Source organism: Ambystoma mexicanum, chromosome 8, assembly GCF_040938575.1.
Source record: "Ambystoma mexicanum isolate Mex_15411 chromosome 8, UKY_AmexF1_1, whole genome shotgun sequence".
In the NCBI taxonomy this organism is placed as follows: Eukaryota; Metazoa; Chordata; class Amphibia; order Caudata; family Ambystomatidae; genus Ambystoma; species Ambystoma mexicanum.
In genome coordinates this window covers 1390709998-1390734478 of record NC_090929.1, presented here as the reverse complement: position 1 = coordinate 1390734478, position 24481 = coordinate 1390709998, and the positions used below count along the sequence as shown (strand labels likewise).

At 46.9% G+C, this 24481-nt stretch overlaps 1 protein-coding gene across 1 annotated transcript in view; it reads right to left on the bottom strand.

The window, feature by feature from the left end:
* The window catches only part of COX15 (cytochrome c oxidase assembly homolog COX15), a 301085-nt gene that overhangs the window by 224270 nt on the left and 52334 nt on the right, over positions 1-24481 (bottom strand). The window contains exon 2 of the mRNA XM_069611522.1: positions 22758-22945. Coding sequence (XP_069467623.1) covers positions 22758-22945 — 188 coding nt within the window. The remainder of the gene's footprint in view (positions 1-22757; positions 22946-24481) is intronic.

The following is a 24481-nucleotide window of genomic DNA, read 5'->3' as shown; positions in this document are numbered from 1 at the left end:
ACCTTTTACATATCGATTGAGGAACCAACGTAAAGATTTGAAAGCTTTGTTTGGAATGGCGCACATTGATGTGCACGGCCATTTGTATACTGGACGGTGTGGTTCTGCTGAATCGAGAGGTAATTCTGAGTTTTCAGAAGATAGTTTTGTAAGCAGTGTTTCTTGTTCCATGATGATCGTATTGATTTCCTCATACCCTCGTCCACTGCTTTGGATGGCAATTGTGTTTGTTTGATTTTGTTTGTATGCTTCTTCATTAAAATATGGCTCTGTGGTTGTTGTGTGACTCCATTCACCACCACAAACGTGCAAAAAATTATTTTTGTTCACATTCAGTTTATTGCCGAGTTTCATTTGTAGTTTGGTACTTAGTTTTGTTAGTGCTTTCATCCTATTTAACACTAATATGAACAACTTCCTTTTGAGAAGGATTGCACTATCCACAAGTGCTTGTAGAATTAACTTTCTACAGTACGTTTTAAGGGATGAGGATGATTTTGGTCCTCTCCTTAGTAGATTCTGAAGAACTCTGTGACGGAACATTTTTGCTAAAATACTTTTTTACTATGGGTTCTTCTTACACTATCAGGATTATTAGGAACATTGTTAGCTGTACTGGCAGCCGTTTTTTTGACATTTCTGTGTTTTGTGACACTTTTTGATGGAGGAGGTACAGTTTCGGTAGTTGAGACTTCTTTTATTATGTTACCCAACTGCATTAGCTGGTTTGTACCAAGATTCTCCACTAACTCTACAACAGGTGGATGCTTACATTGGGCACCTCCATTTTTATTTACTCTAATTCTGCGTTCCTTTCTACGGAGTTGCTTTCTGGTAGGCATTCTTTGGTGTCTGTTGAGAAAAAAAAAGTATACTTTGGTCTGTTGTCCAATGTATGTGTGCATGTGTGCATAAGTGTGATGGGGAAGCTCTTTGGTATGGTGCGTCAACGTACAGTGACCTCTATCATTTGGTAAGGCTACTTTACTGTTTGTATACTACTACAATGTGCTTTAGATGAGAGTACAAAGTGCCCTACTTGTGACGAGAACCATTATTAATAACCGAAATGCCAAAAACTTGCTACCGCAACTTTTTCACAATCTAACCTAAGGATTTCCGATGTTATTTCAGTACCAAACACACAGGGATTTGTCAGCCATTCCACCTGTTATTCTTTGTTTAATAAATGGATATTTGTAGGTAGAATGGTTTACAAATGAATGCTTCCTTTGGTGCCCAAAATAAACAAATAACCCACTCAGCCCTTACAATATGAAGGTTGTACTGTACTTACTTTTTTGTGCAAGATGACCAGGTTTCTTCGGATATGTCGTCTGCAGTGTAGACGCTGTTGATTCTCAGGAGAGTAGTCTTCACTGTGAATTAAAAAAAACGATATCAATTACTTTGTGTGTTTGCAGCGGTCATGATACTGCAGACTTTACTTGTACTTCTTTCGTCAGAGGATTGAACTTTCATATTTCAACCAAGTCCATGTGCACATTTCACTTCTCTCTGTGCAGTCTTTGCATACTACTTTCAATATGGCACTTGAAAGTCCTTCAAAATAACTTCATTTTTTTTAATGGTTTGCAAATGCTTTGTTCTTTACAAAGTGTAGTATGCATAGGAGAGAGGTTTGCAAGCGACAGGGCAAAGTACTAGATGGGCAAACATTTTGTACTTGTTAATGAAAAGCACAATGTCCAAAAATCTGGAGACCCTCCGAAGGACAGGTCAGCACCACAATCGGGAGCGCTTACTATTCTCATACGATCACATTGCAAGTAGCATTACTGTAGGTAGTACAGAGAACAGAACTCTTGACATTTCCACATACAAAATTGAGGTCTGACCTAAATTATACTTCTCAACTCACACGCTTTTGGCGGGTGTCACCCGTCTTGTAAAGGGCAGACTCACCCGCCAAGCATCCTGCATGCCCATTCATTCCAATGGGCGTCTCACCCGCCAAAAACAAAATCGGCTGATTTCACCCGCCTTTAAGACAAAAAATGGTTGGGAGCTATGCCTAAATAGGCATGCTTGCAACATATGTACACGTTATGCAGAAGACAGTAAGCAGTCGTGCGATTTGTTAATGACGAATCGGCAATCTTGCACTTCAAAAGGGGGAGCGTTATGTGTTCCCTATGGACATTTACCAGCATTATTTTGTCTATTTTAAATCATAAGGCTGCCACATGTACTCTGATTAAAAGCTACATACCTGTACTCTATACTGATGCATGTGGACATGCATGGAGCTGTATGTAGAAATTTGCAATCCTTGCACAGTAGCTTGTGAAGTAGGTGCTTTGCAATGGTATGCGATTTCCATTAAGAATCATAGACAGTAATTTTGAAGTGCGCAATGTTGATGACGGAGTTAAAATTAGCGATGTTCTATGTGATTGGTGGATGACTGTGCGCCCGCTTAGTTGTGTCCAATGAGGGACTTGTTTTGGTACCGCTGTAGAAAGGGTGGATAGACTGGGTAAGAGTTAAGTGCCGCACGTAGGTAATACTTGTCCGTTGGTAGAGCGTGTCACATACGGGTTTCTACAGCACATCCTGCATGGAAAGACGACTGTAGGCATCAGCCAATAAGATGTTCACATTACTCTTGTGTGTCTTTTGCACACTGAAAAATGGCAGAGGTGGAGAGGGTCAGGGTTTTGCTGCTTGGAGACATTTTTGTGCAAGGCTTACAAGACTATGCCGAGAGTAGGCATGTGGCACACCATTTCGATGTGCGAGGAGTGGAGGGGGTGTGGAGCGCTGGCACTGATGCCAATTCTGCAAGTTTGCAGAGATATGCGTAGAATGACAACTCCTCATGTGGTAATTTTGCACTAAGGTGCTTGGCACTTGGGATACCTAACTTCACATACTTTGTTGGCAGATTTGGCACAGTTGGTTGAAGCACTCATGACCATCTTCCCAACATCGAAAGTACATTTTTCTGCTTTACTCCCGAGAGTACAATGGAACAACACTTCTGTTTTCTGTCCAGATCAAAGCATCGGGAGGTGCATCATCAATCGCGGCATGCGTGCATTCATGCTACAAGTTGGTATGTTTTTTTGTAGCCACGATAACATTGCTCCAAGCAATGTGCATTACTTTGAAGGAGATGGTGTTGCGCTATCTTCTTTGGGAAATGCGATGTTCTTTTGGAACATAAGGCTTGCTTTAGAGAAGGTTCTGTAATGTTTGCAAGAGTAAAGCAAGGACAAAAAATACAAAAAAATACATAAAATACCACATGTCTGTACGATATGTGGGCAAAAAAAAAACAGCTCTTTTCAGAGCCTACCTTAAAGGGGGAAAAGGGGAATAGTACTTTAATGTACCGTCGTCACGCTCTGATCCTGTACATGTCTGAAAACATGGCGGAAGTTAGCAGCCAGCACATATCACCACCGGGGATTGAAGGGCGGAGCTAGGGATTGGTCCATAAAGTTCAGTAGGTGTGTTCTGACCGACGTACTTTGTTTATTTATAATGCGCGCCAGACCCGAAGGTAACCGGGCGCAGCAGAAAAGAATATGCAAAGCTTACAATGTTACAAGAATAGAAACCGTGATAAAGTTAAGAAATATACAATTTACATACTTACAATGTGTGCAGATAATTACAAAGCGATAATGTAGTATTACATAGAGATAGTGTACAAAGGTGAAGTAGATTTACAAACAATGTTGGAGTTATATACATTTGTTGATAGTTTTCTAGTAATACATCTATACAAGCACGTTGGGCTAGAGATACTTGGGTATCTACAAATTATTTGAGTTGATGTGTTTGATGGAATTCCTTCTGAAGTGTGAGAAGGGTTGGTCTGCTCTCAGGTTATGTGGCAAGGCATTCCATTGTTTAGCGGCTGTCACAGGGAAGCTGATGCCACCAATTTTGTAAGCTTGAATTTTCGTACTACCAGGCAATTGGTGTTGGCAGTTCTTGTAGGTCTGGTGGATGTTTTTCTCTTGATTTTGTCCATCAGGTAGCTAGGGGCAACATTGTTAAGGGCTTTGTGAGTCAATGAAATCATTTTCTGATGGATTTTGTTTTCAATAGAGAGCCATTTATGTTGGCGTCTAATAGAAGAGATATGCTCCCTTTTATTTTATGCTAAGTGCAGCTTTTAGGGCATTATTTTGCAGAATTTGCAATCTTCGGGTAATGGCTTTGTTGGCACTACTATACAGGGCATTGCAGTAGTCGAGACAGGAGAGTATTAAGGCTCTCGCCAGGATCATGAGGCTGTCGTTGGATAGGAAGGGCTTCCCTGCCCTTATTAATTTGCAGGTGTAGGCTGTGGTTGACGCTAAGGAGTTAACCTGTTTAGTGAAAGACATGGTAGAATCAAGGTAGAAACCAAGCATTTTTACTTCCCTAGAGACATTGATGGGGTTTTCGTCTATGCTGAATGCAGAATAGTCAGGGCCTAATTTGTTGATGTTGGCCTGCGTGCCCAAAGAACAAGTTACTTTCTTACCTGGTAACGTTCTTTCGATGGGATGGTCCGACGACGTATTCCATACCTATGACAGGTAATGTCCACAGCTGTGCTGCTTCGGAAACTCTTTGGTGTCTGCGTCCTGCGTCGATGAGCCGTCCCCGAGGACCTCATCCGACGGCCGACGTCACCCGATGTGCTAAGTAGGACACACAACGCCCATAGCCTCAGTTATAGTTTTTTCCCAGAACATGTGCCACCAGTTTTCTGCCAGTCAGACACACAAGGCCTTGCGGAACGCAAGCTGAAATCGCAAAAGAAATTCTGCAGCGGGGAAGGCAGGGAGGGAGCGATATGGAATACGTCGTCAGACCATCCCATCGAAAGAACGTTACCAGGTAAGAAAGTAACTTGTTCTTCGAGGCGATTGGGTCCTCCAACGTATTCCATATCTATGACAGACTCCCAAAGCAGTACCAAGGCAAGGAGGTGGGGGAAGAATTTAGAATACAAATTTAGCATGCCCAATCAAATTGCAGAATAGAGAACTGCCTTGCCAAAGGCCAGATCTTGCCCTCTGATGGAATCGAGGGAGTAGTGACGTACAAAAGTATGTACTGAAGCCTAGGTGGCTGCATCACAGATGTGACGAATAGGAACTCCCCTCTGCAGGGCAGTAGACGCAGCCACTCCTCTGGTAGAATGGGCCCGCAAGCCAGCCGGGAGGGTCCTTACCCGCCAAGCGGTAACACTCGGAGATAGCCAAAATAATCCAACGAGACAAAGTCTGTTTCGTCACAGCTTGTCCCAAACGCTTTCCAGCGTAACCAATAAAAAGTTGATCATCCACTCTGACCCGGGACATGCGTGAAATATAAAAGCTCAATGCTCTCCGAGGATCAAGCCTATGGAGCCTCTCCTCTTCCTTACCAGGATGTGGAGGAGGATAGAACGCCGGAAGAACAACCTTCTGGCTCAAATAAAAATCCCAAGCCACCTTCGGAAGAAAAGAAGGACGAACTCTAAGGACAACCTTGTCCTTGTGAAACACAGTGAAGGGTGGCTTAACTGAAAGTGCCTGTAACTCAATGTCAAGACTTGCCGCATAGTGGAGAGTAATGGGCCTCTGTCCACAAATCACCCACAGGGAGAAAGTAAAGCAACTCCCTGTGCGAGCTTTGAGGCCACAGGTGGTTTGATGGTTCGCCGGATCTGATGACGCCGAGGACCCCAGAGGCTGTTAAAAGGAAGCTAGGGTTAGCACAGGCAAACACAGTACTTTGATATGAAGAAGTGTGCAAACTCTCTTACCTAAGTATAGCAGGATGGTGCTATAGTGCCTGGGGTTCTGGTGCGAGGGAGCGTCAAAGATCCGGGCAGCCATGTACCAGATGGGCGGTACCGACTGAAACCTGTAGCCGTTCCGGTGTAGCCGAAGGGAGCTTGGACTGATCACGTAGAGTCAATGGTCGAGGGGTCCAAGAAGTCAAGAGCCAGAAAGGGGAAATCTGAAAGCAATCCATTGAGCGTTAGCAAAAAGTGTCCAAAGTACCAATATCCGTGCAGAGTTCCGAGTGACAGTGTCTGTGGAGTAAGAAAGCCAATCTGTGGTTCGTAAGCCTGAATCCTGATCCGATGCAGCAAAACAATGCGAATCCTGAAACGGCGAACAGAGTCGTGGGACAGCTGTGAAGCGGTGAGCGATTCGAACTTCACGGCTTTTACGTTCGCCGGTTCCCAATCACGTGAGCAGAACCCTGAGCACGTGATCGTGAAGCCGACGCGGAACCAGGAAGTAACCGCGATCGGGTGCTCCAGCCCGACCGTAGTCTCCATGGGAGTTGCCAATGGAAACAAGGCAACAAACTGGGCCGGCCCCTGCGCACGGCCCGAAACCACCGGCGATGACGACTCCCCCGCACCACAGGTGAAGGGATAGCTTGTGAGGTGGACTGTGACCCGGGGAGTCTAGCAGTGTGTGTCGGGGTATTAAGCAGGGTGGTGCGTAGTCGTGTAGCTGATCTGTTGTACATGACACTCACTCACTCTGCGAGCGGAAGTAACCGCAACCAAAAAACACAGTTTTCAGAGTCAACAGCCTCAAAGGGCAAGAATGTAAAGGCTCAAACGGAGCACCCATAAGAAACTTAAGAACAAGGTTCAAATCCCAACTTGGCACCAAAAAAGGTGACGGAGGGAACACATTAGTGAGCCGTTTCAAAAACTGCGAAATTAAAAGGAATCTTAAAATAGGATCACTCTTCAGTCGAGCGCTTAAATATGGACAGCGCCGCCGGGTAACCGTTAATGGTCCCCACTTGCAAGCCCCTGTGGGCCAAAGAAAGCAAAAAAGACAACCATGGGAATGTCGCATTCAAAAGGATCCACATTCTGAACTCTGCACCAGTCGCAGAACTTTCTCCAACGGCAACGGTACAGAGATTTTGTTGTGGGCCGCCTGGCCGAGAGCAACACCTCCATCACGTCTTCAGGGAGGTCCGAATCCTTATACCTCAACCTTTCAGAAGCCAAGCGTGAAAATTGAGGGATCGGACCTCTGGATGGAGAACCTGACCCCCCCCTCCCGTGAGAGCAGATCGTCTCGGTAGGGAAGACGACGTGGAGGGCAGATGGACAAGTCTAGAAGGTCCGGGTACCACGTCCTCTGGGCCCACGCCGGAGCAATGAGGATCATCCGGGAACCGAACCTCTGTAACCTCTGGAGCACTTGCGGGATGACGGGGACTGGAGGAAACGCGTGCAGCAGTGGGAATGACCACTCCACCACAAACGCGTCTCCTAAGGCTCCTTTTGGAGGAAATTCCCACGAGCAGAACCTCTCGCACTTCCAGTTGACACTGGAGGCGAAGAGATCCACTTGAGGGGTCCCCCAAAGGGCGAAGATCTCCAGGAGAATCTCCTGAGCCAGCTCCCACTCGTGAGAGATCGTGCTCTGCCTGCTCAGAGCATCCGTCGTCTCGTTGTCGTCTCCGGCCAGATGAACCGACGAGATCGAAACTTCCTGCTGGATGGCCCAGAACTCGAGCTGCATCGCCTCACTTCACAGCAGAAGTGACCCTGCCCACCCCTTTTTGTTGAGGTAGTGCATGGCCACCGTGTTGTCCGACAGAATCAGGACACTATTCCCGCGCACAGTCGGCAGAAAAGCCTTCAGGGCTAGCCTGACGGCCCTCAGCTCCAACAGATTGAAATGGAGTCTGGACTCCGACGGAGACCAACGACCGCTGACTGTCAACTCGTTGGCATGAGCTCCCCATCCCGTGAGGGATGCGTCCGTCAAGATAGTCACCTCCGGCCAGGGCAGCAAAAATGGGGCCCCCTTCATCAGATTTCCCTCGACGGCCCACCACAGAAGGTCCCGGGCTACCGAGGGCGGCACCTGAACAGGATCCGACATCCTGCCGAAGGACTGAGACCACTGGAGCTCGAGTGCCCACTGCAAAGATCTCATCCGCAGACGAGCCTCTGGCACCAGAAGAATGCAGGATGCCATGAGGCCGAGCAGTCTCAAGAGCTCGGACGCTGGGAGATTCTGGGCAAACTGAAACTTGTGCACCATCTGCTGAATGTGAAAAGCCCTCACCTGAGGAGGAAAACACTGCCCCAGGGACGTGTCGAGCACTGCTCTGATGTACTGGAGCCGCTGCGTTGGTGTCAAATGGGACTTCTTTAAATTGAGGGAGAAGCCCAGCCTGTGAAGGGAGTGGCAGGTGACGGACAGATGATCCAGGACTTGCTCGGGAGAGCTCCCCCTGATCAACCAATCGTCCAGGTAGGGGTAGACGTGAATCCCCCCCTTTCCTGAGATGCGCTGCCACCACCACCATGAGCTTGGTGAAAACCCTTGGGGCGGAGGTCAATCCGAACGGCAGGACCCGAAACCTAAAGTGCGAGTCGCCAACCGCGAACCTCAGGTACTTCTTGTGCTTGGGATGGATCGGCACATGGAAGTAAGCATCCTTGATGTTGAGAGACAACAACCAGTCCTGAAGTTGAAGGGCCTAGAGGACTTGATAAAGAGCCACCATCTTGAACTTGTCCTTCCTGAGGAGTTTTTTCAAACCACGCAAGTCCATGATGGGTCTCAATCCCCAGCCTTTCTTTGAAATCAAAAAATAAGGGGAATACCATCCCTTGTTCCTCTCCGCTACAGGCACCAGTTCTATGGCGCCTTTCTCCAGCAGGGCTTGAATTTCCTGCGCAAGGAGCGGATCCGGACTCTTCAAAGAGAGGTTCCCTGGTAGATTGTCGTGAGGCCTCTGCCGAATAGGAAGACAGTAGCCGTGGGTTATGATCTCCAGAACCCACACATCCGAAGTAATGGCTTGCCACTCTACAAGATGCTGGGCCAGCCTTCCCCCAACCGGCGAACCATGGGACCTGGCCTCATGACTGAGTGGTAGCGGCAAATAGGCAACTGCCCGAGCGGCCTTGGCACCTCGAGTACCTTTGTTTCCACCTCTGGCATGCTTACGATGGCCTCTTTGACTGCTAGCTCCTCTCGCTTTACTGAAGGATGAGTAATAGCGAAAGGAACCTCCCCTCCATTGCTGTCCCCTAGGACGAAAAGGCGGAGGTTGGCGAACTGCAGCACCCAACGATTTTGCTGCAGCTTTGGAGGTCTGCAACCTCTCAAGGCTCTCGTCAGCCTTGCTGCCAAAAAGGTGTTCACCGTCAAAAGGCATGTTGAGGAGCCGGGACTGCACATCAGGAGCAAACCCAGACTTCCACAACCACGCAAACCTGCGCATTACGGTGCTCGCTGCCATGGACCGGCTGACACAATCCGCCAAGTCCAACCCGACTGAACGGCCTCACACATAGCATGCTTGCCATCCTGAACCATAGCAAGGAAACCATCCCGTTCGTCCCCTTCGGGGATATGATCAGCCACTAATGCAACACAGTTCCACAGAGTGTGCGTGAAACGAGACAAGGCACATATGGAGTTGGCCGCCTGAAGTGCCATACCCCCCCGAAGAAAACACTTTCTTCGCCCAGCCGTCAAAACGTTTGTCGTCCCTATCCGGAGGGATGGTAGGATACGACGCCTGCTTTGCCGGGGCCGTAGCCGCCTGCACCACCAAACTCTCCAGGGTGGGTTGCCTAGACAAGTAGCAGGGGTCGCTACTGGCTGGACAGTATTTTCGCGACGAAGACTTGCCCACTGCCGGGAGACTCTCCGGAGCAGTCCAAGCCACCGCCACCCTTCTCTGCAGAGCCATATGAAAAGGCAAAACCGGGTCAGTGGGTGGACCGAGATCAAGGATGTCCGTGAGATCATCCTGAACGAACTCCCCTGGGGGAGCTGACCAACCCAAGTACTCGGTAACCCGAGACATAAGGCGCCGATATGAAGAATCGGCATGAGTGCCAGGCTCTGGCCGACAAAACTCCACCTCCGGAGAGGTGTCCAGTCCACTGGCATCATGCAGCGACTGCCTCAGGTCATCAAACTGGCTATGGCCCGAGATAAGGTCATCAGGAACCGGAACCAGGCCGCCATCAGAGCCTTCATCACCCTCTGAAATGTACTCCAGGCGGGGAGAAGAATCTGCGGACCAAAGCAGTGCCGGACCTTAGCCATAGCCTTTCTAGGGGCAAACCCCGTGCCATGGGGCCCCTCCGACACCACCGCCTCGAAAAGGCGCCGGCAGAAAAGCCGTCCAGAGTGCCGAACGAGTCGTCGCCGACAGAAAAGGCGTCGACGTCGAGCGAATCTCTTGAGGCAAACATGTGATATCAATCATATTTGTGATGTCCTCTTTGATGTCCTGGGTGTTAGTCTTAGCAATGCACTTAGATGGTGCGAGTTATGGTTGCTTAGCTTACTATAATGGGGGAATGTGCAGTGGTGTTTGGTTGCACTGTGAAGTATAACATTCCTTTAGTGACTTTTTTTACTTATTTTACATATATATGTATGGCAGGGAAGGAAAAGAAAGGGGCTAAACAAGTGATGTCGTCATTGATGTCCGCATTGACATTTGAGATTACATCTTTCATGGTCTGAGTGTGTCATGATCTCTGCTTCCAAAAGATCAGGACTTGCCCGACTCCCTTGGAAGCAGACCCATAACCCCGGTTCCGAGTGCCAGCCAGTCCCAATTGGGACCTTTTGGACCCTGTCCTGGCGCCAGTGGCACCAGGCTCATAAATATGCCCAGTCCCAGCGCTGGAAGCGCCGGGCTCATAATGCTTGGGTGGACTTACCTGCAGCAGACCATGCTGCTTACTTACCTGCCAGTTGAACCCCTGATCCTCTTCTGTTTGGGACTACTTTTCCTGTTGGGTGGGGCAGGAGCCACTACCTAGGTTCAGAACACTGGAACTCTTCTGGAAAGCAGGAACTCTTTTCTTACCTAGGTGTGGCTGTGGAAGGAGACACCTAAGCACTACAGGAGGCTATTTAAACCACACCCGATGGATGAATCTTGCTTTGTGTTATTCTGCATTCTCTGCAGCAGAACGCTCATCGTGTCTTCTGCTTCTGATCCTGGGCCTAAGGGAACAAAGGCTTACCATCCTGGAATCCAGTCTTCAGCAGCACCTGTAAAGACAAAGAAAGAACAGGTTAGCACTACGGTCTTCAGTGGCAGTGCATCTCTTACCTGGTCCATCGGCTGGCACCAACGCCTCGCGCTGCATTCCGGCATCTGAAAGACAAAGGCTTACCTACTCTTCGCATGCTCCGGAGGTCTTCGCACTGCATTCCGGCATCTGAAAGACAAAAGCTTACCAGCTCTTCGCACGCTCCGGAGGCCTTCGGCGCTGCATCCCGCATCTGAAAGACAAAAGAAGGTGCGTTTAAAGACATTGGGCAACTTTATTACTCACGTGCCATTACTCCTTCCCACGCCGAATCCAGTGGGTATTCCAGCACCCTTCAGCTTCTCTAAAGCTCCGAACTTGTACCTGCAAGATAAAAGGGACAGTTAGTGCGCATCGTGAAGCAGTCTACAAGCGCTTGCTTACGTGCTTCCAGGCGCTTCTATTCCTCACGCGGGTTCGATCCTCAACTCTCATCAGCCCGCCATCCGCCATCGCCAGAACCCTGCAAAACAAGAGATATCATTACAAAAGACTTTTAAGACATTTGAAGTGCCCAGAACTTACCGTTCGTGCAGTTAACGACGGACAGCAGTCCTCTGAGGTCAAGAGGCCTGCACCCTTATCCAGTGAAGAAACTGGTTACGGCACCCTGCCCCGAGGCAGATGGAGAGCTCGGCGTTCACTTACCTAAGGTGAGGGCGTTAACCTTTGGGGTTCTACAGGAGAAGAGAAAGGGAAGAGGAGAGAGGCACCCAATAACCCCAGTTCATTAATCCCATATTTTCTATCTGCAGACATCTTACTCTTCGAGTCAGACATACAGTGCACAGAGGTCCAGCCCAAAGAGCCAACCGTGTGTTACACATCACCTTTGAAGATACGGCATTCACCCAGTCAAGACCGGCGCCTCTGCGGGAATCAGGTGAGCGTTACAGAACACAAAGCCTACCGCAAAACTCCCACCCAGGCGCTATGGAAACCTCGGATACCGACCAGCTAGCCCCGTTACTTGGGGAACTAAGAGCAGAAGTGCATGCAGCCCGTCAGGAAACGAATGCTCTAAGAAGGGAACTGATTATTTCCAAGGAGCGAACAGACGATCTCGCTAGACAATTGCTACAGTCACAAGCCGGACAAACTCCGTTACCCGCATCAGGGGCAAATCTTCCTTCAACATCCTCTACGAACCCAGTGCAGATCAACCTACCTGGGAATGTACCTCTGGCTCCGCCCGAACGATTTTCTGGTGACCCAAAGAGGTTTGCAGTATTTATTAATCAGTGCCGGTTGCACTTCTTATGCCGGCCAACAGCCTTTCCAACTGATCAAGCTAAGGTAGCTTTCGTGCTTTCGTACCTTAGTGGCAATGCGGCAGACTGGTCGATCCCTCTAGTTAATCAAGATGATCCGGTTCTCCATGATTTTCAAGCTTTTCAGCTCAGTATGGAAAAACTGTTTGCAAGACATTCACAGGGGCAGGCCTTGGACAATGAGCTCCTTTCATTGCGACAGGGTAATCAAGACCTTTTGGCTTATATTGCGTCTTTCAACAGACTGATAGTGGAAACTTGATGGCCCGAGGACAAAAGGATTACGCTGTTTTATAGAGGTCTACGTGGAGAGCTCAAAGATGTGTTAGCCCAAGTAGTGAATCCCCCGCAAGACTGTTCGGACTATATTGACTTAGTCGTTCAAATTGACCACAGACTGCAGAACAGGAAGGCCGATCGTTCCAAGTTTGATGCTCGAGTATTTTCCAAACCACCAACTCCTACCAAAGGAGTAGACTCCGGGGAACCCATGCAAATAGGGGGCCTGAAAGGACCACTAACACAAAAGGAGCGGGAAAGGAGAAAACGGCTGCAATTATGCCTCTATTGCGGAAACTCGGGGCACTTTCTTCGAGACTGTCCGGTGAAACCAGCCAAGAAGACAGTAGGAGCTGCAGTTACCAGGGTCACAAACTGAGCAGGGAAACGACCTCGCCCGACAAGAATAGAGGTCCTCTTGCCGAGCGTTAAAACCAGTTCCGTGACCTCGCATTTCGTGATACCTATGGTCCTCATTAGCCCTGAACATCCGGATCGATTACATGCGATTGAAGCTTACGTCGACAGCGGTGCCATCGGCAATTATGTGGATCATGAAATGGTTTTGAGGATGAATCTGACTCTTTGTCCAAAGGCTGTAAAGGACGTCATTACTACGGTGGATGGTACGGAGATAGCCTCCGGACCAGTAACGCATACCACCCAAGAAGTGACGCTAGTAAGTCAAGATGGACACCATGAGAAGATCGTGTTCGATGTGATCAAGGCCCCTCAGTTCCAGATTATTCTAGGAATTCCTTGGTTAGAGAAGCACAATCCTCAGATCGATTGGCGAGCAAGAACGGTTCAGTTTCCAGAATGTGTCTCTACTTGTCACCCTCGACCTGGTGTTGCACTGGCAGCAATTTCCTCGGAGGCTCCCCAGTTACCTCCTGAATACCTAGAATTCCAAGATGTTTTCCGGAAGGATCAGGCTAACTCTCTACCTCCTCATAGGTCTTATGACTGCCAGATAGACCTGATACCTGGATCTACTCCTCCTTGTAGTAGAATTTATGCCCTCACCGAGCCTGAGAATCTTCACCTCCGACAATACCTGGATCAATACCTAGCGAATGGGTTTATTCGTCCTTCCAAGTCCCCTGCTTCCTCAGCTTTGTTCTTCGTTCCAAAAAAAGAAGGGGACCTTAGAACTTGTATAGATTATCGCGCCCTGAACCAGATCACCGTTAAGAATAGATAACCGTTACCTTTGATCCCTGAACTCCTGGACCAAGTCAGAAAAGCATGCATATACACAAAGCTGGATCTTAGAGGAGCCTACCACTTGGTACGAGTAAAAGAGGGCGATGAATGGAAGACGGCCTTCCGCACCAAGTATGGGCTATTTGAATATCAGGTCATGCCCTTCGGACTTTGCAATGCCCCGGCCGCCTTTCAATATTTTATGAACGATGTCCTCAGAGAGCTCATAGATGTGTGTGTTGTTGTTTACATTGACGACATCCTCGTTTATTCTTCATCGGAAACTGAACATCGGAAACACGTGAAAATGGTCCTCGAGAGATTGCGTCAACACAAACTTTTCGCCAAGTTGGAAAAATGTGTTTTCAACGTGACTGAAGTTGAATTCTTGGGATTCATATTATCACCTAGCGGAGTGCGTATGGATTCAAAGAAGGTCGATGCAATTCTCAAATGGCCATCGCCATCCTCCGTAAAAGGTGTTCAAAGCATGTTAGGCTTCGCTAACTTTTACCGCAGGTTTATTCCCGAATTCTCTCGAATAGTCCAGCCCATCACCGCCTTGTTAAAGAAAAACAAACGTTTTGAATGGTCTACCGAGGCGGAACAAGCTTTCCAGAATTTGAAGACTAGATTTATCTCTGCACCGATCTTAAAACATCCTCGCCCAGAACTCCCCTACATCGTTGAAACCGATGCTTCGAGCCTTGCCATAGGGGCAGTTCTATCACAAAAGGACCCAGTAACCAATCGGTTGCATCCCGTGGCATTTTGGTCCCGCAAATTCTCGCCTCCTGAAATCAATTACACTATTACCGATAAGGAACTTCTAGCTATCAAGTCCGCCTTTAAGGCTTGGCGGCATTATCTTCTGGGGGCCCGACACCGTTACTGTGATTACAGATCACCGAAACCTGCAATATTTGAAAACCGCAAAAGCTCAATCCTCTAGGCAACTCCGTTGGGCACTATTCTTTGCCGAGTTTGACTTCATAATTACCTATCGACCTGGTACAAAAAACGGCCCTTTCTCGGATGGGAGTGGAAGAACATTTGATCAATCCTAAACCTGTACCCATCATTCCCGAACAAAGAATTCTAGGTGTAATCGCCACACAATCCATAGAGGAAGTTAAGGATAAAGCCAGGCTACTGGTAACTCCAGCAGACATACAGAATTGGCATCTGCAGGGAAAGGAATTTACGGTGAAGGACAACCTATTATATTTCCAAGAACGGTTATACCTGCCCAGCACAGATTTACAAAAAAAGGTAATCTCTTGTTATCACGATTCTTTAATGGAAGGACATCCCGGTATGACCAAGACCTCGTAAAAGATCAACCGCTACTTCTGGTGGCCGTCTTGGAAAAAAGATATCAGAGACTTTATAATGTCCTGTGGGGTATGCGCCCAAAACAAGAGTCAAAAGGAAAAACCAGCCGGCCTCTTACGCCCTATTGACATCCCGCCTCGCCCTTGGCATACGCTTTGTATGGACTTCATCACCGATCTACCTCCATGCTCCGGATACAATACGATCCTAGTAATCGTGGACCTATTCTCCAAGATGGCGCATTTCATTCCACTCAAAGGCTTACTAACAGCAGCAACTCTGGCCCGAGAATTTCTCGAAAACATCGTCCGACTGCACGGTTTTCCTTCAGTTCTAATTTCGGATCGAGGTAGTCAATTTATGTCTCATTTTTGGCGAAGTTGCTGTCGGTCGGCTCAAATTGATGTGAGACTTTCAACCAGCCACCACCCTCAAACCGAGAGGACCAATCAAACTCTGGAACAGTATTTGCGCTGCATGCTACAACAAACTGAAAAAACTTGGAAAGATATCCTTTGGATAGCCGAATATGCCTACAATAACTCTGTCCACTCGGGAACTGGGAAGACCCCGTTTTTTCTTTTATACGGTAGTCACCCTCGAACCTCGGAGTTGGATCCACTCCAAGATCTTGGAACACCAGCAGTAGACCACCTGCATTCTACAATAACCCAAGCCTTTAAGGAAGCCGTTTCTCACCTTCAAAGGGCTAAAGAACAATACAAGAAAGGAGCAGACCAACATCGGAAGGAAGCCCCCCAATATCAAGTAGGAGATCAAGTCTGGTTATCCACCAAATATCTACCTCTAAAAGGACCACGCACATTCAACCCAAGATACCTTGGTCCCTATTCCATCACTACCATAGTAAATCCAGTAGCGGTCAAGTTGGACTTGCCCCCTCACATGAAGATACATCCGGTCTTCCACGTCTCTCTATTAAAACCCGTGCAACCTCAAACCCGACTAACTACATCTCCAAAACCTATTCTAGTTGATGGAGAACTCGAGTTTGAAGTCAAAAGCATCCTGGATTCCAAGATCTCCAAATCTAAACTATTTTACCCGATTGACTGGAAAGGCTACGGTCCCCAAGAAAGATCCTGGGAACCTGCAGAATATGTCCACGCGCCTCGTCTAATCAAAAGATTTCATCGAACATTTCCTAACAAGCCCAAACCCCCGGAGAAGCCCGGTTTGGGAGGGGCCTTGAGGGGGGGTGCTGTCATGATCTCTGCTTCCAAAAGATCAGGACTTGCCCGACTCCCTTGGAAGCAGACCCATAACCCCGGTTCCGAGTGCCAGCCAGTCCCAATTGGGACCTTTTGGACCCTGTCCTGGCGCCAGTGGCACCAGGCTCATAAAGATGCCCAGTCCCAGCGCTGGAAGTGCCGGGCTCATAATGCTTGGGTGGACTTACCTGCAGCAGACCATGCTGCTTACTTACCTGCCAGTTGAACCCCTGATCCTCTTCTGTTTGGGACTACTTTTCCTGTTGGGTGGGGCAGGAGCCACTCCCTAGGTTCAGAACACTGGAACTCTTCTGGAAAGCAGGAACTCTTTTCTTACCTAGGCGTGGCTGTGGAAGGAGACCTCTAAGCACTACAGGAGGCTATTTAAACCACACCCGATGGATGAATCTTGCTTTGTGTTATTCTGCATTCTCTGCAGCAGAACGCTCATCGTGTCTTCTGCTTCTGATCCTGGGCCTAAGGGAACAAAGGCTTACCATCCTGGAATCCAGTCTTCAGCAGCACCTGTAAAGACAAAGAAAGAACAGGTTAGCACTACGGTCTTCAGTGGCAGTGCATCTCTTACCTGGTCCATCGGCTGTCACCAACCCCTCGCGCTGCATTCCGGCATCTGAAAGACAAAAGCTTACCAGCTCTTCGCACGCTCCGGAGGCCTTCAGCGCTGCATCCCGCATCTGAAAGACAAAAGAAGGTGCGTTTAAAGACATTGGGCAACTTTATTACTCACGTGCCATTACTCCTTCCCACGCCAAATCCAGTGGGTATTCCAGCACCCTTCAGCTTCTCTAAAGCTCCGAACTTGTACCTGCAAGATAAAAGGGACAGTTAGTGCGCATCGTGAAGCAGGCTACAAGCGCTTACTTACGTGCTTCCAGGCGCTTCTATTCCTCACGCGGGTTCGATCCTCAACTCTCATCAGCCCGCCATCCGCCATTTCCAGAACCCTGCAAAACAAGAGATATCATTACAAAAGACTTTTAAGACATTTGAAGTGCCCAGAACTTACCGTTCATGCAGTTAACGACGGACAGCAGTCCTCTGAGGTCAAGAGGCCTGCACCCTTATCCAGTGAAGAAACTGGTTACGGCACCCTGCCCCGAGGCAGATGGAGAGCTCGGCGTTCACTTACCTAAGGTGAGGGCGTTAACCTTTGGGGTTCTACAGGAGAAGAGAGGCACCCAATAACCCCAGTTCATTAATCCCATATTTTCTATCTGCAGACATCTTACTCTTCGAGTCAGACATACAGTGCACAGAGGTCCAGCCCAAAGAGCCAACCGTGTGTTACACATCACCTTTGAAGATAAGGCATTCACCCAGTCAAGACCGGCGCCTCTGCGGGAATCAGTGGTAGCAGTGCACAGGGGTGGTGGCAGGGTTGGGGGCTTAGTTTACCATAACTGGCGAATTTCAGTTTTTATTTAAAGCATAAAGGGGAGGTGGAACAGGTGAAGTGTACAGGTTTTTGTTAGGGCAACTTAACGATAACGTCCCGTCAAAGTTTTACAGAGACAGAGACAGACAGACAGACAGACAGACAGACAGACAGACAGACACACACACACACACACACACACCTTCCTCACCCATGTATCTTTCATCCTCTCCAACCTTCTCATCACCTCCACAACACAACGCAATCTGTCCCTCTTGCCCTTCCACGCCAAGGAGGCGACACCTTTGTATTCACCACCACCCCCCACATTAGCTCAAATGGGCTCACCTCAGCAGCAGAATAGGGAGCTGTGCGCAATGCAGACAGCCGCTCCCTCATTGCAACCTTTGTATCTTTTCCACACACTTCCGCCATCCTTCCTACCTCCATTATCACACACCGGTTTACTCTCTCCACAGCACAGTTGCCTTCACTAATGCAAAACGCCATCCTCTTATGCTTCAAACCACAGTGTTTCAAATACTCCTCAAACATACTCCCACAAATTGTCTTCCGTTATCGGTCAACACAGAATTTAGTATTCCCACTCTCTAAAATATGCACTGTAAGAAATCAACCACAACACTCCCCAGGCCTCACGCACAACTCTGTCCACTAGGACAATAGATCAACTAGGACTAAAATAAATGTCCCTTGTCCGCTACCCAACTCGACTGAGCCCAAAATATCCAAAGCCAAATCACACCACACCTTCTTGTGAACCTTCACTTTCACCACTGATTGCGAACGAGCTACCACACCCTTACCCGACTTCTCACACCTACACACTTTTACTAGAATCCTTTATATATTGCGATCAACCCCATGCCACCAGTACTTGCATCTCAGAAAGGCTTTAGTTTTGGTAGTTCCTATGTGACCTTCATGGGATATCTCCACAATCCTCCTCCACAAACTCTTTGGGACAACAGCACGGTCACATCAATACAAAATATCGTCTTTGGCGCTCAATTCAAAACACACTTCCCAAAAAATCTTCTACATCACTCAATCTCTTTTCCGGCCAGCCATGTGCCACAAAACCAATCACTCTTCCCAAAACATCATCCTCTCTCACAGCCCTACACCATTCATCCTGACACAAACTTGGTCATGGAAACAGTATCTGCCACTCCAAAATCCTCCACACCACCAAACCTTGACAAATGATACGCTAGAACATTTTCCTTTCCAAGAATCATCTTCATTACATTTGTGTCCATGCATTCTGGTTACCCATCCTGCAACTATCCTTGACACTTTGTCCAACCCCTTTTCTTAAAAATGACCTTCAAGAGGCTTATGATCTGTCTTTATGGTAAACTCTGCCCGCAAACAAAATTCCAAAATTTCTCGACTCCCCAGTGGCATGCAAGGGCTTTCTTGGAGGACAGCCTGCCCCTCTCATCATCCTCGAAGCATGGGTTACTACATTTTCCACACCACTTGTGCCACACCAACTTATGCCAGCACTGCACCAATTCCACAGTGACTGGCATCCACTGTAATCATACACCTTTTTCTGGTACTGAATTGGGCAAGGGGCCTCGCCAAGTCAATCTTGCTCTTAATTTCAACAAACTCTTTCTCACATTCCTCATCCCACATAAACTCTGCTCCCTTTTTTAAAAGGCACCTCATCCTACCCCCCTTGTTGGCAAAGTTATGCACAGGTTTCTGATGAAACTCGATCATTCCTAAACATGATCTCAGTTTGCCAGGAGTGGGCACCTTCTTTATAGCATCAACCATATCACTCTTGGGCTTCAGCCCCTTACCAGAGAGTTCATGGCCCAACTATTTCACACCCTCCTTCCTAAAAAAACGCACTTCTCCACTCTCGACGTAATACCTTGCCCTTTCAAAATGTCCAACACTTAACGTTTTATCATGCTCCTCTAGTGTCTCTGCACAAACCAACATGTCATCTTGGAAGCAATGCACATGCAGCAGTCCCTTTAACAATAAATCCCTCAAAGACGGATTATGCTGAAATCAGCCCAAACGGCACCCGGCGAACCAAACACACCATCATGCGTGATAAAAGCAGTAAAACATTTTTGATTGTTCATCTAGCTCCATTTGATGGTAAGCCGACAACATGTCAAGTTTTGAAAAATACTTAGCCTTCCCCACCATTGTTAGCATCTGTCATATTAGGCAAAGCATGTCTCTCCACAACACCACACTTGTCGAGTTCTCATAAACCTATGCAAAGTCTCTATTCACTGCTCAGCTTCTTCACCACCACCAGGGGAGACACCCCCTCAACATTTCCTGCCTTCTCAATCACTCCCGATACCCTACGTTTCTCCAGTTCCTTCCTCACACATTCTCTCATAACAAGGGGAACCAATCGTAATTTTGCTGCAACTGGCACACTTCCTTCTCTAAGCATTACGTTGTGCCTCATACCTTCGACACTTAAAATGCCCTTTGTGAACACACTGGGAAATAATTCAACAAAATTGGCCTGCCCTCCAATATACAACACTTGTTCAATGGTGTTTGGATCAAGTCTTATACCTAATCCCTTTTGTTACCTACACCCCAATAGGGTTTCATCACTCTTTGTGACATAAATCTTGCTGCGTGCTTCACTGCCCTTGAATCTCAGACTTGCAACAAAATATCCAATGACATTTTCCCCAAATGATATCCACCCGGTTTAATGTCAGGAGGCAATAACTCTTTCAATTCTCCACCCACCACGCTCTGGCACACCTCCCGGGACATCAATGAAACCTTTGCGCTGGAATCTGCCATTATTGTGACATACTTCCCATTTACCTCGAACTCCCCAAACTGACTTTCAAAATCCTCATCACATTTTATCATATTTACTGAAATTGCTTCAATCTGGTCCTCACATTTTATCATATTTACTGAAATTGCTTCAACCTGGTCCTCATCCTCATCCCCAGATGACTTTTGCCCTCCCCCCCATCATGTACAACACTCTTCTCTCTCCCCCAAGTGAAAAACGCTTGCAACAGTTTGCATAATGACCCCATCTTTTACATTTGGAACATGTGACCTTCCTCCCAAGACATGCTGGAGACACAGCAAAATGATTTGCATTAGCACATCTAAAACAAAATCGTTCTTCCATCTTCTGCCCTTTCCTTTTATCACCCTCAGGGTCAGGAGTCTCTCAAACATTTTCACTACTGCCTTTCTGCTTCTTTTTCCCTTTTGCCACTTCACCCCACCCTCAGAGATGGGCATTTTGCTCTCCTTCTTTGCCAATGTAGCTACACAAGCCATAGAGTATTCAACTCTGCGTATGACCTCATCCAAACTAGGTTCATCTTTGAACCACAACTGCTCGCATATTTTGTCATTGTTACAATGGATCATAAATTGGTCTATTATATTTTCATCTAAGATAACACCAAATTTGCACAATAGAGATAAATGGCGAGAGCGGTTAGGTATTCCTCCACAGACGCTGCATCTTGCTGTTGATGCCAAAATGATATCTCTCCAAGATGGTGCTGGTCTTGGTATTAAAATGCAAATCCTGTTTCTGCAAGGCTTTATCAAATTCATTAAAAACAGACTTCTCTCTTTCCTGATCCAGATCTGGCCAAGTTTCTGGATATGCGCAGTGCCTCGTACCCTAAGAAATTAATTAATAATGAGACTTTCCTGTCTGTGGATATGGTATTGCCACATGCATCCCTCACGTAGTGGAGAAAACCTTTCTTCCATTGCGCCCACTCAATCTTTACAAGTCATAGAGGAGGCACGAATGAGGATGGAACAGGCACCCCTAGCACTGCAATTTTATTTTATAAAATAAAATGTGCAGCTACAGTACTCTCCTCAGATCAACGCGGATGAAGCAAAATAAACACCTCCCCAGTGTCAGGTTTGGTTGGGGTTGGAATCCTCTTGCTGATCCCCAATACTGCACCAATACTTTAAATAGCTTGCAGCGTAACGCCTTGTGTCACAATCAGCATTATCCCTTCTCAGCAGTGAGAACGAACAGTGTTAGCGGTAGCTTTGGCAACGCGATCAATAAAATGGCCACTGCACAGGTACAGCGGTCCTTTACTCTTGTCTCCGAAGTTCGATGCCTAGCAGCGCAGCGCTCACCCTGCTGGCACACTGCCTGGATCGCGTGAAGCTTTGTGGCGTGCTCCCAAATATAAATCTTGCTTCCTTAATTATAAATAGTGCTACTAATTCACGCCTCCTTCCACTTCATGGGCAGGCCTCCATCACTTCTCCCACTCCTCTGCACGGCACGGCACCCTTCAGTGGATTGGGAGTCTACCAGTGGATTGGGGGCCTGCAGGGTATGCTGTTCCTCGCAGCTAAACGATGTCCACTACAGAAGCGCTGGCAGCGTAGGCAACATTGAACTGTGCAGGCACACTCCTCACAAAGGCCATGTTGCAGCGATTACTGGGCACAGGAGAGAAGTCGGCCCAGGAGGAGAATCATAATCAGCCGGGGTCACTGTCGAAGAGTCCACTCTTCGCCAGTGAAATGAAGACGATCACCAGGTTCAGGTAAGGCTTCTCTTGTTGATTTTAAGACAAGTTATCCCGACAGCAAATCCCCCCCCCACCCCCCCACCCCAGCTCCAGTCAACTCTGCTCCAACCCCAACTGACATCGGTTCCAGCATAAACATTCCACCCCCAGGTTCCACAACCCCAGCATCCAAAAGGTAGGATATGCACACCATAAATGAGAATTCACAATACAACAGTACCCATCTCAGTTCCGGCACTGAACATTTGTTTAAAGCATGGACTCCCGTTTCATCAACCAAAGCTTCAACACTACCAAATATTGCACATCATCTTTTATAATGCAATCACTGCAAAGCTTAAGGAGATCATGGTGAACTAAAAGTGTACTAAATGCAAGAGCAAGTTCGCTTACCTTGTTACCCCTCCGAGGATGACCGCTCCAGCCACCATGCCACTGCAGACCAAGAGCCATCGTCCAACGATTCGGTTTGTGGCAGCATTGGGGACGAGTCCTGTGACAGCTCGAAGTGGAAGGGCAACTTCTGATACTATACTGCTTTTTCCTCTCTTTTGAAGAAAGGGTCTCCAATAGGCACTTCTCTACGGACAAAGAAACAGGCAAAGGTTCATACCTGAAGGCACCAATTTAAAAAATAAAGAAATACATTTTTTTTTAAATTGATGACATTACTGATGACTTCACATGTCTGACTCGCTCTTTTTTCCTTTAGTGATATATCTTGGCCAGTAATAGTTAGGAACAAAAAACAAATAATCAAAAAGTACTATATTTGTAGACTTATACTTCAAATATGTTCTTACAATAATTCACTTAGGGTCCACTCACAGCATATGAAACATATACATAGGGAAAATACACACTTGAAATATAGCAATATGTATATGAAGACAATCAGTAAGGTTATCAACACTTTCTCTTTGTTTTTTATTACTGTACTTTCTCTGGATATTCTCATATTTGTATTCGCATTACTTTCTTTAGGGTGCAGTCACATCATGTGATAGTTATACATAGGGAAGTAGTAGGTTTGAAGCAGAGCAATCATTTCTGTGCATAAAGATAATCAGTTCGGTTATGAACACTTTCTGGTTCTACTGCTGCTTTTTGTGTACTTCACTTTCCCTGTGTACACTCCTATTTGTATGTGTTGTTGTGTCTTTGTGTTTTGTATGTAATAATGAAATTATGCAGTAAGTGGGTTTTATTAGCTACTTATTACATGTTGCACAGTACACAAAACTCTAATAAGAAAGCATTTATCATTGCACTATTACACATGGGAAGATTATGAATATTGTGCCTCCATCATGTATGCTGCACACAATGCTTATGTTTATACATGAGTAGCTTAGTATACTGTAAAGAACTTCATAATAGAATGCTATTTATATCAATGCATTGCTCAACATTATAATAATAATCCCTTGTACAATCTTTTCATGAAAAGTAAATGCACATGTGATGTCATCAGAGATGTCATCAATGACATTTGTAATGTCCTCTTTGATGTCCTGGGAGTTAGTGTTAGCAATGCACCGTGGTGGTGCGAGTTATGGTTGCTTAGCTTACCATAACTGGTGAATTTCAGGGGGTTTTCGGTTTTACTTGGAACCATAACGTCCCTTTAACAAAGTTTTTTTTTACTGAATATACATAGTGTGAATTTGATAGATGTTTCCTAGGATTCCCTTACTTTATATACATGTAACATAGAATATACTGAACCCTCTGTTAGTGATTTAAATGTCCGCGGACTGTGCATATTTCCGCGGACGGACGCGGTCTCCATCCACAGTACCCAAAAACTCAGGGGGCATGTTAGATTGTTCCATCATGCCATATAAACACAGAACAAGTTCAAAAAGCAGCACATGAACACATTATATTCAATAAATAAGAAGTGGAACCTATATATGCAACATCAACCGTCCATTTAAATAGCAAATGTACTAAAATGGAATATACCAAAACAAAAAAGATATTCCTCCAACATAATTACCTCACAGAAAGTGCACAGCAAGAAGCAACAGCAGACCTACACAACAGTAACAACCAAACTTACCAGAAACTAGTAAGTAAACTTAATTTCTCTTATATACATTTCTAAACTTTCT